This window comes from Akebia trifoliata, chromosome 11 (genome assembly GCF_017979445.1).
Source record: "Akebia trifoliata isolate Shusen 1 chromosome 11, ASM1797944v1, whole genome shotgun sequence".
In the NCBI taxonomy this organism is placed as follows: domain Eukaryota; kingdom Viridiplantae; phylum Streptophyta; class Magnoliopsida; order Ranunculales; family Lardizabalaceae; genus Akebia; species Akebia trifoliata.
The window spans coordinates 48,073,986-48,087,207 of record NC_141385.1 but is presented as its reverse complement, the minus strand read 5'-3'; the positions used below and the strand labels follow the sequence as shown (position 1 = coordinate 48,087,207).

Below are 13,222 nucleotides of genomic sequence, written 5' to 3'. Positions count from 1 at the left end.
ATTTTTTAGTAGCTTTCCCTAATTTTTAAGAAAGGATTCAAGCAATTCATATATATATATATGGGTCAGGTTCAAGGGACATATGAGAAAATATATGTAAAAACAATGTAACATTTATAAAATTTTAAAATATGGGTTAGAAATTTTGGATTGAGCTGATTTTTTGTGAGGACGATCTCTATGATGGGAAGATCATTAGAAAAAAAAAATCAGTCTAATTTGAAACTTCTAAACCCATTAAAAGTGATTTAGAATGTGGACCATCGATTTTTGTCAATTTTTATCAATAATTTGTAAATCACTTTTGATAGATTTAGAAGTTTCTGATTGAGCTGATTTTTTGTGAGGATGATCTTCTCGTCATAGTGACTATCCTTGCAAAAAATCAGCTCAATCCAAAATCTCTAACCCATATTTTGAAAAATCATTGTTTTTTCATATGTTTTTACATATGACCCTCGAACCTCTCTCTCTCTCTCTCTCTCTCTCTCTCTCTCTATATATATATATATATATATATATATATATATATATATATATATATATATATATATAAAATCATAGCATAGGTATTTTTTTTTTTTTTTCAAAAAAAAAAAGGTGAGAAATCATCCTGGTTATATTTAGTTTTTGATGGGTTGGTTCTTTCGCTAAAAAATATTGATTCGTGAGTGTGGGACCCAAAGAGTGTATGTGGCAGTAATGAATGTGGGATGGTCGAAACCTTGGACGACCAAGTCATGGAAGCATTGTCCATAACGATTTTTACAATGGGAGAAGGAAAAACCTTTGACTCTTTCTTGACATTGATCCAAACTCCAATGACTCTTTCTTGTGTGAAAAGGAATATAGATATAGAAACTTAACACAAATCTGCTAAAGTCTTAAGAACCGAATCACTACTGTGATGAGGAATCTCCGAAAATGTGCAATAATTTCAAAATTTTATATATTTTTTATTGCTATGCAAGTAAATATCTTATAAGATTTACAAAGTTGGAAACCAAATAATATACCTAAAGCTTATAAATAATAATCTCTGAAGTGAAGCAACATTATTAACTTCATATCTTCATGTGTTCTTTCTTTTATTTTCGTAAAAATTTAACATTAAATGCGTATTATTAAGATTTAATTATTGAAAAGCCTTCCAAGTATAGGAATTATGTTATCTATTTTAAAATAATTCATAAAGCAATGGTTGAACCATTAATTTTGTAAAAATTGATTCTTTCATTTTCTCTTTGATTTTCAAACATTCAATTATACACATAATCGATCGAAAAGATCAAATATTTGATGATTCCATCATATATGATTGAGTTGTCAGATGTGAATTTTTTTGAAATTCTTCATTCCTAAGCCTACATATTAAAAAAAATTCAACGGCCCACAGAGTCAAAAAATCCAAAAGAAAATAAGTTTGTCGAAACCAAAGAATTATTCCGACGATCAAGGAAGCCATCCAAAAATAGGTCGATTTGCTTGTTCCTGATTCATTATAATTCGACGGTCTAGTGCCGTGGAATTTTTTTTTTTTCTTATTGATTAAAAAAATATCTTTCTAATTATTTTGGAACAATTGTGAGATTTTAAAGAAGAAACAAAGAGTTCTACTTTTGGTGGCAACATTGTTCCTGCTTACTGGGTCAAACCAATTTGAAAATGGGACCAGCGTTTTTACAAAATCCAACTGAACCCAGACAAGCAATCAATTTTTAAAACATTACAGCTCAAAGTGCTGATCTTTTGAGTGTATCAACCAAAGTTGGAGTTGTGGGTTCAATCCAATAATGTGGGGCACATGGGTCCAATGACTTGGTCAGATTAATTATCTATAATTATAATTAATTAAAAAAAAGGAGAAGGGAGTCGGCAGCAATTTATAAATCTGCTTCTCCAATGAGATGTCAAGACCGGCCCTCAGTGATAAAAAGTAAATGAGACATAGTCCCTATCGATCTTCTCTTAACGCGTTTAGTAGGGAAAATAAGAATAGTTTGTAGAGATAAGTGGAACAATTGAAGATATGGGCCAGGTTCCCAGGACTCATAGTAAAAACATATGATCTCGACTGTGTAAACACGAAACCAATGATTCGGATTAGTAATCGCAATGTATATGTTTTCTAGATAAGTATAATTCAGGATGATTGGATTTCTTGTTTTCACGACTAGGATCATGTGTTTTCTCGAAAGAGTTATTGAACCCAACACCAAATGACCTGGACCGAGTAAACTTGAAATTTGATGATTGAAAAGTGCCTCTGAGATGTGTCATATCAAGATATGTAAGAATTTCGACCGTTGAATTATGTGTTTTCTCATGAAACCCAGGTACTCAACCACGTATATATTGGTCATTAACTAAAAATTAGTCATGAAAAATCACAAAATCCCAACAAATTAAAAGACACTATCCAATGAGATAAAGCACATATTGTGAGGATCATCATGCATTCTTAAGATATATAAAACTTGATCATTGGATTCGCTATTTAATAGTTGAGATTTCATTTAATTTTTTAATGTGCCAAAGGATCCTATTAAATAAAAAGCCAGCTATTATTTGTCTTATAAGAATACAAAACAGTTGAATTGTGCCACTAGGCAGTCAATGAATCCACTACAACATTTTTGATTTACAATGGCAGATTTTTCCATCGTTACAGGGGAGGTTTTCCTTCGATAAAAGTTATTGCGGCACATGAGCAGTGGAACTGGGATCCGAGGGTGTTGCCTTGGTCGCTAAACGTAGCAGCGGATATCTTGTTCTGCTGTCATAGATAATATATAGCGGTGAATATTAAAATCCGTTGCAATAAATCATTTTCTTCACAAACAACATATAATATATATAGTGGCGGATATTAAAATTCACTGCAATATGTAATTTTTAAAACAAATAAAATATAACCCATATAGTAGCGGATACAAATAACTGCTGCAATAGGTAATTTTTTTTAAAATAAAATATAACCCATATAGCGACGGATACTTAAAACCACTACAATAGGTAATTAAAAAAAAAATAAAATCTAACACATATAGCGGCGGATAATACTATCCGCCACAATAGTATATATATATATATATATATTAAAAATAATATACAATAAATAATATCATATGGAACGTGAAAATGAATATTAGTAACATTTTATTTTCTATGAGCAGAAATGAATGAAAAACATTAACATTCTGCATGAAGAAACTATTTAGTACTACATTCTAGCTGTATCTTTTTTTTTTCTAATATATATAAGTTATTAATATATTCAACTAATTAAAACATAGAGGATTGTGAACATCCTTATACAGAGGAGAGTAGATCTACGATTTTTGAACCTATCACGTCAAGGGTGTCAATTGAATATGCCACGTGGGTAAGTCAAATTATCATGATTCAATTGGTAAATGTCAATTCTTGGATTTGATATGCAAATCGCTGATTTGAAGAGTTCAACAAAGTTTTTAGAAAAATTGGAAAATTTTGTGAAGTTTTAAATATTTTGTGAAAGTGTAATGATTTTCACAGAACCTTAGATCATTTGCCTCAAGATATGCATAATCATATTTTAAAAAATGTGTGTATCCCGAGGCAAATGATTTACGGCTCTAAGATGGGGGCATAGGTCAGACAGTCAGAGAAGGGAAATTTTCCGTCATTTTGTGAAGTAGTGGTATCTGTGTCTATATTTTTTGGAATTTTTGGTACTTGTGTGTATATTTTCTTAAGGGGTGTTCTAATTATGGGGTTTCTGTTTTAGGAAGTTTTAAATGTTTTAGTAACTCTTGTTTATATAATTAGAGAACTCTCTTTTATATAGTCATATTTTCAGAGATTATATGCTGGAATGACCATCATCTTCTCATAAATTTTGATCAAAAGAGAATGATCTAATAAAAATTAAATTAAGTACATGTATTTAAGAGAACTACTAAATGTACTCTACCAACAAATATAGACAAATTAAGATCAGGAACACACCTTTCTCAAGCTTCATCAATGGTCCTTTCAACACAGCTTGTTCTGCTCTTCGACATGTTTCGAATATATACATATATATATATATATATATATATATATATAAGAAATTAAACTCATGTTACTCAGAAGTTAGAAATAAAATAATATATTAAAACTGAAGCAATTAACATGGTTTTGCACTCAATCATTGAGAAAACCAATACTAGATGGAATTATCATATTTGAAAGCTGAATTTGATGTTGATTTCAATTAGTTATATTTTTAGACCTCTTTAGGCCTAAAGAGCTGTAACTAGTTGAAGTTGGTTTTTCAGTTTTTCAGCATTTGTAGTCAATTTCTTAGAATTAATCCTGACCATCATGAAATAAATGCTTAAATCTGAAAGGGGTCACAATCTATGTTCAACAATGCTTTTCGTAACCTACACCATGTGAAATATCTGCAAAAAACATCTGAAGCCATTATAAGAAATCATATGTCGTAGGGTGCTATATGGAAAAGTGTTCATTGAGAATAAGCAGATTGCCTAAGTTAGTGGAGAGGACCAAAGCTTGACAAACTTTCTCCTAAGTGTAGCCTACACCTGTAGCCCATGGAGTGTCATTGTGTTCCTTGTATTGCTCTCTCTGCCTTGTGATTTTGCTTACTTGTCACTCTTTCACCTCATTTGGTGTGCATTGTTAGCTTTGTATTTTCTTAGGTTGACTCTAAACAGAACAGTTTTGAGCCTCTTTTAGTTCAATCCAAATTAATGTTATGTCATATGACTCCAAAATAAAAATGCTAAATAGTGGACCCCCAGAAATGTGTTGGTATCAAATAATAGTAGAACTAGAGTTCCAATCCCAGATTTTGTCTTTTTCCAACAAATACAATCCAAATCATGATGATCTCTATAAAATTCAATAGTTATTCTATGCCAATCAAACAGATATGTAAACTATCAAAGGGGAATATGGAGACACGGATTTTAAGACTATCAGGCAATCAATGCTTGATCAAGTATGCTTAATCATAAATGGGAAAAAAATCCACTTACAGAAGCAAGTTCTTCAATCATTCAAACAGTTGAACCCATATCCTTGAAGAAGACATTCAAACAGTTGAATGTAATGGGCCGCCATATTCTATTATTCCAACTTACAGAAGCAAGTTCTTCGATCATTCCCACTTGCATTAAGTAGCTGCACTTGAATAAACTTTCATGAGCCAAACAAAATACAAGTAGAAAAAAAATATATATAATGGGCCACCATATACCCAATCTTTTATTGCCTTGACACTATCCAAGGCACCTCACTTGGATGACCAATAAGTCCAAATCATGAAAAATGCAACATCCAACATTTAGAACGGGAACTCATAGAGAAGAATAGGAAAAGGGGACATCCACTTGGCTTTCCAGCAGCAATTCTCTGTGCATCTTCACTAAACCTTTAAAAATGTCCCAATACCATCCATTTGTTTTAATCGTGTGAGATATAGGCTATGTTACTTTGAATTTGTAGAACTAATTCTGAACATATTAAGGAATATCAGTAGAAGCTCAAGAAACTGTCCCGAGAGAATTTCACTACAAACAGCTTTGACAGGCCTTATTAATTGAAAAGTAGGTTTCAAAATGTGGTAATCAACGTACACAAATGTATAAGCCAAAGAAAGAGGAAAAATGTTAATTAATGGTGAATACGAATTGAATCATAGGACAAAAATTGAGCTCACTATAGGTTCTTTTAAAGCTAGCTATCATTAGAAATGAGAACTAATCTTACCAGAACTAACCAATTCATAAAGAAACAAAAGCTGAATAGTGCGCTCCCACCCAATTTTGTAGCCAAAATCTGCAAGTTCTCGACATATAAACAATAGGAAATATTGTATATAAACAGAGGTAATGTATCAATCAAAATATATTTATATTATAGCATTAAAATCTGCAGAATGTCTAGCTCTTTTCAGTATTTAACATATAGCTAAAAGAAGATTTAACAACAGCAATCTTCTACATACAAAATAAATCAACAAGACTTCTTAACATATCCACGTTGAGGAAATAAAAAGCCCAAATAGCATTTGAACCAAACATCAGACAAGATGTACCTTTTGTGCTCCTTTGGGAGTATGATTTACATTTGAACCAAACACAACCTAACCCTGTTGAATGCTGAATATGAGGGGTGTACATTGGATTGGATAAATCCGAGAACCGAACCAATCCGAGAATCGAACTAATCTGAAGTATATATATATAGGGTCACGTTCAAGGGCCAACTTTTTGGCAAAACATTTTTCAAAACATGAGTTAGAAGTTTTGGAATGGGCTGATTTTTGGTGAGAATGATCTCTACGGTGAGAAGATCATCCTCACCAAATATCAGCCCATTCCAAAACTTCTAACCCATGTAGATCATTCTCACCAAAAATCAGCCCATTCCAAAACTTCTAACTCATGTTTTAAAAAATGTTTTGCCAAAAAGTTGGCCCTTGAACGTGACCCTATATATATATATATATTATTTATTTAAAAATAAAATAGTTCCGTTCTTCTATTATCTATTTCTCTCTTCTTCAACTTCATCTCCTCTATATTTTTTCTAACAAAAACTCATAAAAAAAAAAATAAATGTATACAAATCTCTCTCTCAACTCTCAAATGGATCAATCCATTTATAGAAAAACTTTTCTTAAAAGTTTGATTCCTTATTTTTTTATGAGAACCTTTATGCCATGTTTGTTAAATGAAATATACTAGACTTAGATTCGTTATTCTACCATTTATGAATTAGTTTTCTCATTAATCCATCCAAAATACCAATTTTAAAATTGTATTTTTTTTTTTAGTCTCATTGAGTTTCCTCTAGTATTCAATTTATACAGATTTAAGTCAAAATTTAATCATAAAATCATTTTTATTTTAAAAATAGGCATTATTTATGATTTGATCCAAAGGGTTCCTCTTTTAAAAGAAAAAAATACTAGTTTTTCTATTTTGAAAGTATGAGAACCGAGAATCAATCCGAACCAAGGTTGGTTTGGATTGATTCGGTTCTATAGGATAATTGGATTGGTTTGGTTCCAATTTTGCAAAAATCCGAACCAATCTGAACTATGTGCACCCCTACTGAATACCACTATCAGATGCCTCTAGTTGCTTGCCTTTGGCTCCTAGGGAAGAAACTGGTGGAGGTTGATGCTTCAAAGGCTTCCCATCCAATCGTTTCCCTATACCCATAAATGGGCTGAATTTTGGTTCCACCTCAGCTGGAGCCTCTTAATTGCATAAGTAGCTATTCCCTTGAATGGCTGAATTTAATCAATAATAATGATAATCTGACTACCTCATGGGGCATACTCAATCGATTCCCTTGACAAGTTTGGAACGGTAGACCTGTACCTCTCAGGATACACAACTGCACTTCCCCATAAAAACAAGTGTATCCCAAGAACCATGTATCCCCAAGCATAGAAATCTACGGTTCCCGAACTTCTCACACCAGGAGAGTCGATTGAGTATGCCACGTGGGACAGTCAGTTTATCATGACTCTTTAATCAAACTTAAGAATGTTAGCCCAAGTCCGGCCCATCTAAATGGCCTGGTTGGGACGGGCCAATTTTAGACATCTTTAATGCATGTATTTACATATACCAAAGATAAATCTTAACAATTGAATTTTGTATTTCAAGGATTGGGATTTTATAATTTGTTGATTACATTAGGTCAAAGAATAAATTAAAACAAAAAAGCCATAAATATTGTAAGCAAGCGAATACTATAAATCTAAGAATCCCAAATAGGCCCAAAAGCAGGTATCCCAGAGGCCTTGCATGCATCCACAACATCTCTACTCCCTTCAGGGTTACTGGTAACAATCACCACCTGAGCATTCCATCTCTTGGCAGCATCGACACTCATCGCCGACACATCGGGCCGACCAGAAATAGCAGTGTCATGAACGATCACCTTCTCTTTTGGAAACCCACTCACCATCTCCTTAATCTCCGTCCCAAAATTCTGCTCCACTCCTTTTGCCACCCATACCAAGCACACATCCGCCGAACATGGCTGAAGAAGGAACGACAAGAACACACAGATACCTGACCCAGTCGCAACAAGTACCACTCTCTCATACATGTTCACTAGGTAAGGTAACCCGGCAAAGTGCACCTGTCGAACCCATAGGTGGCTCGGTGGGTCAGAAACCAAGGACTTAGTGAAGTCTCCGACTGCACCAGCCAACATCATGTGTTCTTTTTTTCCGTCCGATATGATTCCAAACGCGTGCCACTCTGATAAGGGTGATGGACTAATTCTCCCTAGTATGCCAGGTTGTACTCCCCCCTCGAACTTAATAATTGAAGCATGACCTGAAGGAGCGGATACCTTCACTGGTACCCGTCTCACCGACACCCATGGAAGAATTATTACAAGTGTGATGGCTAAAGTGAACCAGAACTCTAGTTGCTTAACAAGCTTAGAGAGGCTTAAATCATAGGTTTTGGAGATAGGTTGGTAACATGTGGTGAGTATGACAAAGACCCAGACTAGAACGAGAGCTGTCCAGCCGGCAAACCGGTGCGTTCGTTCGAAGACATTATGATGAAGATGGCGAACCAGAGGGAACGCTGCCAAGGCTGAGATGAATATAAGCGATAATATGGTAGAAGCCACCGCAATTATCTCTGGAGAAGTGTTATCTCTATCTCTAACTGAGAGAATTAAAGCATAAACAAGCCAAGCTATGGAAGAAACGCCGCAACCACTGTGAATCCCTCCGAGACATTGGAGGAATGAAGTGGTTGCCGTTCTAAGTCTGAGAGGAACCCAAGGTCTCCCAAGCAGTTTCACTGCAAGAAAGAAGACGACACGCAATAGTGCCTCACTTCGACAGAGAGTGAGAGCAAGTATGTTAGCTATGGAGAATAGGGAAGCTTTCTTTCTTGCATATGGAAAATTTCCAGTGGCAGCAAGAACCAAACCGATTATATTAAGTGTGAAGCAAAGTACGAAGAGGCGTTTGTAGACTGTGAAGAGGCCTTGATCGAGAAGTATTATCGAAAGCCTCGATTCTTTTTTTTTCGGTGCATGGGGAAGTTTTTCTTGTTTAATAACCAAATCAGCTATCTTCTGTTCCTCCAAATCTTTCTCATCTTCTTCGTCGATATCAGAGATTACGACTTCATTTCCATTATTATCGTCGAGTTCTAGATCACAAAAGTGGCTACTGGGTCGACTCATCGTTCTTTGGATTGAACCCGACATGGGAAACACCTTGATAGAATTCTTCTGAGCCCAAGGGAGCCAATCCCACCCACTGTTTTTAACCTCTTGGGGAGGTTCGACGACAGCAAATGGATTGACTTTGTTTGGGTTGATCTCGAAGGCAACTCCACGGCAGCTTGAGAATCTAACCACGTTGTTCTCCTCCATGCTTAGTTAGCTAATGTTCTTTGAACCCAAGATTCTAGCTTAGAGAAGAGAGATGGAGCTTGAGAATGAGTTTAGGGCATGAGGGGGGCTACCTTTATATAGATGGGGAGATCCAAGTGAAGAATAACCTAAGCGTTTGTTTCAGTATTCCAACAACTTTCCATAGAAAAAAAAGGCATAAATAATTGATAGAAGTAAATTCGTGTAGCCAGATGACGGCATGATAGCGTCAATGCTTCAGCTCTTGAGATGGCACGCGGCATCCTTATTTGGATATATGTCCTATTTGGGAATATGGACCAATTATGGAAAGTCATACTGATTGACATTTTCTACTTTGGTATAATGATGAATGCACACAGTCGTGAGACGTGATTCGGCATGCAGCTGACGTGGTAAAGGTAAAGACTCACTATTTTTTATTGTGTATGGGGATGAAAATGATCTATGATTCTGTGCTCTTACCATGTCAGCCGTGTATCCAACTGTGTACCATCACGATTATTTATTTTGAGTCGTGCTACTGTGACATTAAAATTTTTGTCGTTTCACACATTTCTGATCTGGAGGTGTACACATAATCATAGATGTTTTTCAATCTTATCTTGATGAAAAGTATCTATGGTTCTATTTACACATTCACGTCAGCAATGTGTGAAAGAATGTGCACTTTAATGTTATTTTAACATTTTTCTTTATTTTGAGAAAATGTTGGATTGACTTCATTGGATATCGTGTAAATGTGACAGTGCATAGAGAACCATTGACTTGTTAACTTGTATCTCAAGGTAAGAAATCTATGGTTATTTGTGTACTGCCACATCAACATAATGTTGAATGCAGTGTCCAATGAGATCAGTGTAGCACGACACTTTATTTTTAATTTTTTTTAAATATTTTTTCGTGAAAAATGCTAAATTGATTTCCTACATCCTTCAACATTGCACTAACGTGGTGAAGTGCACAAAAATCAAAATCATAAATTATTTCCTTGAGATATGAGTGTTATACTATCTAGAAAAGTCTATAGGTTTTAAAATGCACAATGTTATAGGAAGGTAGTGTAGCAGATGATCAGGAGGTCAAACCATGGATCTTCCACAGTCAATATAAGATTATTTTGAAATCAATGAACAAGTCAAACCTCTAATTTTCATGAGATGGATTAGATTTGAAAAAAGAATTTCAATTTTATAATTTTTTTAACCATGATCCATGATTTTGAAAATAAATGACTATTGAACTCTCAAATTTAAATGCACGGTATAAATTTATTCTCTTGTTGATGGGGTGATATTCTAATTTTCCAAGATCAACACAAGAAACTTCAGGAAAGAATTACTACATAGAATCTGCTTTTGAGTTCTATATTCTCTTTTCCACATCATACTTAGAATCATTTTTACATAATCAACTTAGAGGAGAGAAAAGAAAGAGTTATGATAAATTGATGTGATGATGACATGCTTGATGTGGCATGTGCACGTAACCATAGACATGGGTAGAGCCTAGGGCTTAAAATGATATAGATTTTATCTGAAATTTGAATTTAGCGGGTTTTATTTCATCAAGTATATCCAAATTAAAATATGTTTTGATATGGGTTGATGTCCCTTGACCGAAGTCGGATCCAGGCCGGATACGGTTCAATCCCTATATCCGTCAAGATCCGAATGATATATTACTTTGCAAGAGGTATTCTTATATTTTTTAAATAATCTCTCAAAAATGGTTAGGTGTAGTGATCAATGTCTCTCTTCAAAATGGAGAGAACTTAGAATTCAAATCATAATTTAATCACATTTTAACAATTTTATTTAAAATAATCTTAAATAATATGATATTATTTGACTCGATCGACCTAAATTAACAAATTCGATCAGATTGAATCCAGATATGATTTTAATAAAAATAAATTGATTAAGATATGATCTTAACTTGTATGATTCAAGTCAGATTCAGATTTGAATATGAATTCGGATACAAATAGAGATATACTCATATCCGACCTGTTTTAAGCTCTAATGAAATCAGGATTTTGCCCATATGGGAACAATTAATACTAAACTTTTTTTGTGGGAGTAATTAAAAGTGAAAAAAAGTATATATTTGTGAGGACTGTTAAGAATGTAAATATTTTTTATGAGACTAACAATGAAATTTTTTTTTATCCATGATTAAAAATTATCGTAATAATTCATTAATCCATAGAATTTGAAAATTCTTGAGGACAAGTGCCTCAATAAATCCGTCTCTGATCATTTTTTTCCTTGCAATACAAAAGAAAAAAGATATGTGATTATGTTCCCATGCCTCGTCAACTGCATCAGTTTACGGCGGTAAGGTATCATTAGTAAAAAAAGTTTGTGACGTGACAGGTCTTTTTGTTGTGGCATAGTTAGAACATTCAACGACCAAGTCATGGTATCAATTGCTCCTAAACTCGGGCTAGATAGTCTGACTGTTATTGCGATGAGAGAATCGAAACGTTTGACTTTTTGCCATTGGTCCAAATAGATGTGATAGGCAACCGAACCAAATGGTTGGACGGAGAAATGTGAAAGTGGGATAACAAAACCTTTGACTTTTTGAATTGGTCAAAGTCAATCGTTTGACAATCAAATCGATGATTGGACCGACTTGAGTTCAATGATGAAGTGTTCAATGAATCCACACTTCAAGACATTGATCGTGGACCATAGCTTGAGAAGTGTAGGTGATGATGATCTTTTTCCAGGTGGAGCAAATCCTCTCTGCATTTGACATATATGATGATCTTTTATTGATCCAATAATTTTGATTAATTTATTTATTTTTATTTTATCAAATCCAGTTGTATCAATTGGTATGACTAGGGAAGTTAGGCCATGATTTGATTTGATGGGGGGTATGTTTACATTTAATAAAGAATTTTTAAAACGCGTTACTTTTTAAATTATCTATTTTAATATTTTCATTTATAAAAAATAACATTGTAACTTTATATTAAATTTTGATTGTTAGATAAATTTCTTTTATGAAGATTATATTATCTTTTCTAAATCCGACGTTGGTTCACTGTATCCAAATGAATCTATAGCATTACAATGCCACATGTTTCAAATCTTATCAGCTACAAGTTGATCTTCACGTCACCTATATATAAATAATTTAACAAAATATAGTTATCTAAAAATAAAGAGTTTTTTATCGATAAGTTGGGATATTAACTACCCCCATGATAATATTAAAATAATCAACTATCTGAGATAGTTATTACATCATCATGACGAAATGGCCAAATCATGAGGAATTACACTAAAATCAAGAGTCACAAAAAAATGTATAGCTCTAGCTCGCAACAAATCTTGTAAGAAGGTCTATTGTCCTGTTAGTCTCTTTCCGAAAGAACTCAAACTCACATATATCAAAATTATTCATTACTCTTCGAATGTCAAAAACTAAGAAATCACATTTCTAAGCACAATCAAATTCTCCCATAATAACCTAGATCACATTAAAAGAGTCCATACTTCTAATAATTCTCGAAGACCATAAGAGTTGTTGTGAAGGAAAAGAATCCTCTCCCATATGGATTGTTCATGTCATACCCATCATGAAAATCTCGAGGTGCACATGTGACATTATTTGACTAGAAATCTATTTAATTATAGAAAAATCCCAATTTGAGAGGATTCTCTTCTATTTAGACAATTACTTTATTTGAAATTTTGGATATAGGTGAATATGAAAATTACAATGTAATTAAGATTATGTTGTCTTTTCTAGGTTTATGATTTTCGTCTATCTAAAAAGTTTAAGG

At 33.6% G+C, this 13,222-nt stretch overlaps 1 protein-coding gene across 1 annotated transcript; it reads right to left on the bottom strand.

The window, feature by feature from the left end:
* Positions 1-7,686: 7,686 nt before the first annotated feature.
* Positions 7,687-9,471, bottom strand: LOC147392261 (adenylate-forming reductase 06235-like). Its single transcript, XM_086457356.1, has one exon. It carries the CDS (start codon positions 9,418-9,420, stop codon positions 7,771-7,773), a length of 1,650 nt encoding a protein of 549 aa, XP_086313482.1. The 5' UTR covers positions 9,421-9,471; the 3' UTR covers positions 7,687-7,770.
* Positions 9,472-13,222: the final 3,751 nt, after the last annotated feature.

Coding starts and splice junctions, on each gene's coding strand:
- LOC147392261 (XM_086457356.1), bottom strand. CDS start 9,420: ATGGAGGAGAACAACGTGGTTAGATTCTCAAGCTGCCGTGGAGTTGCC.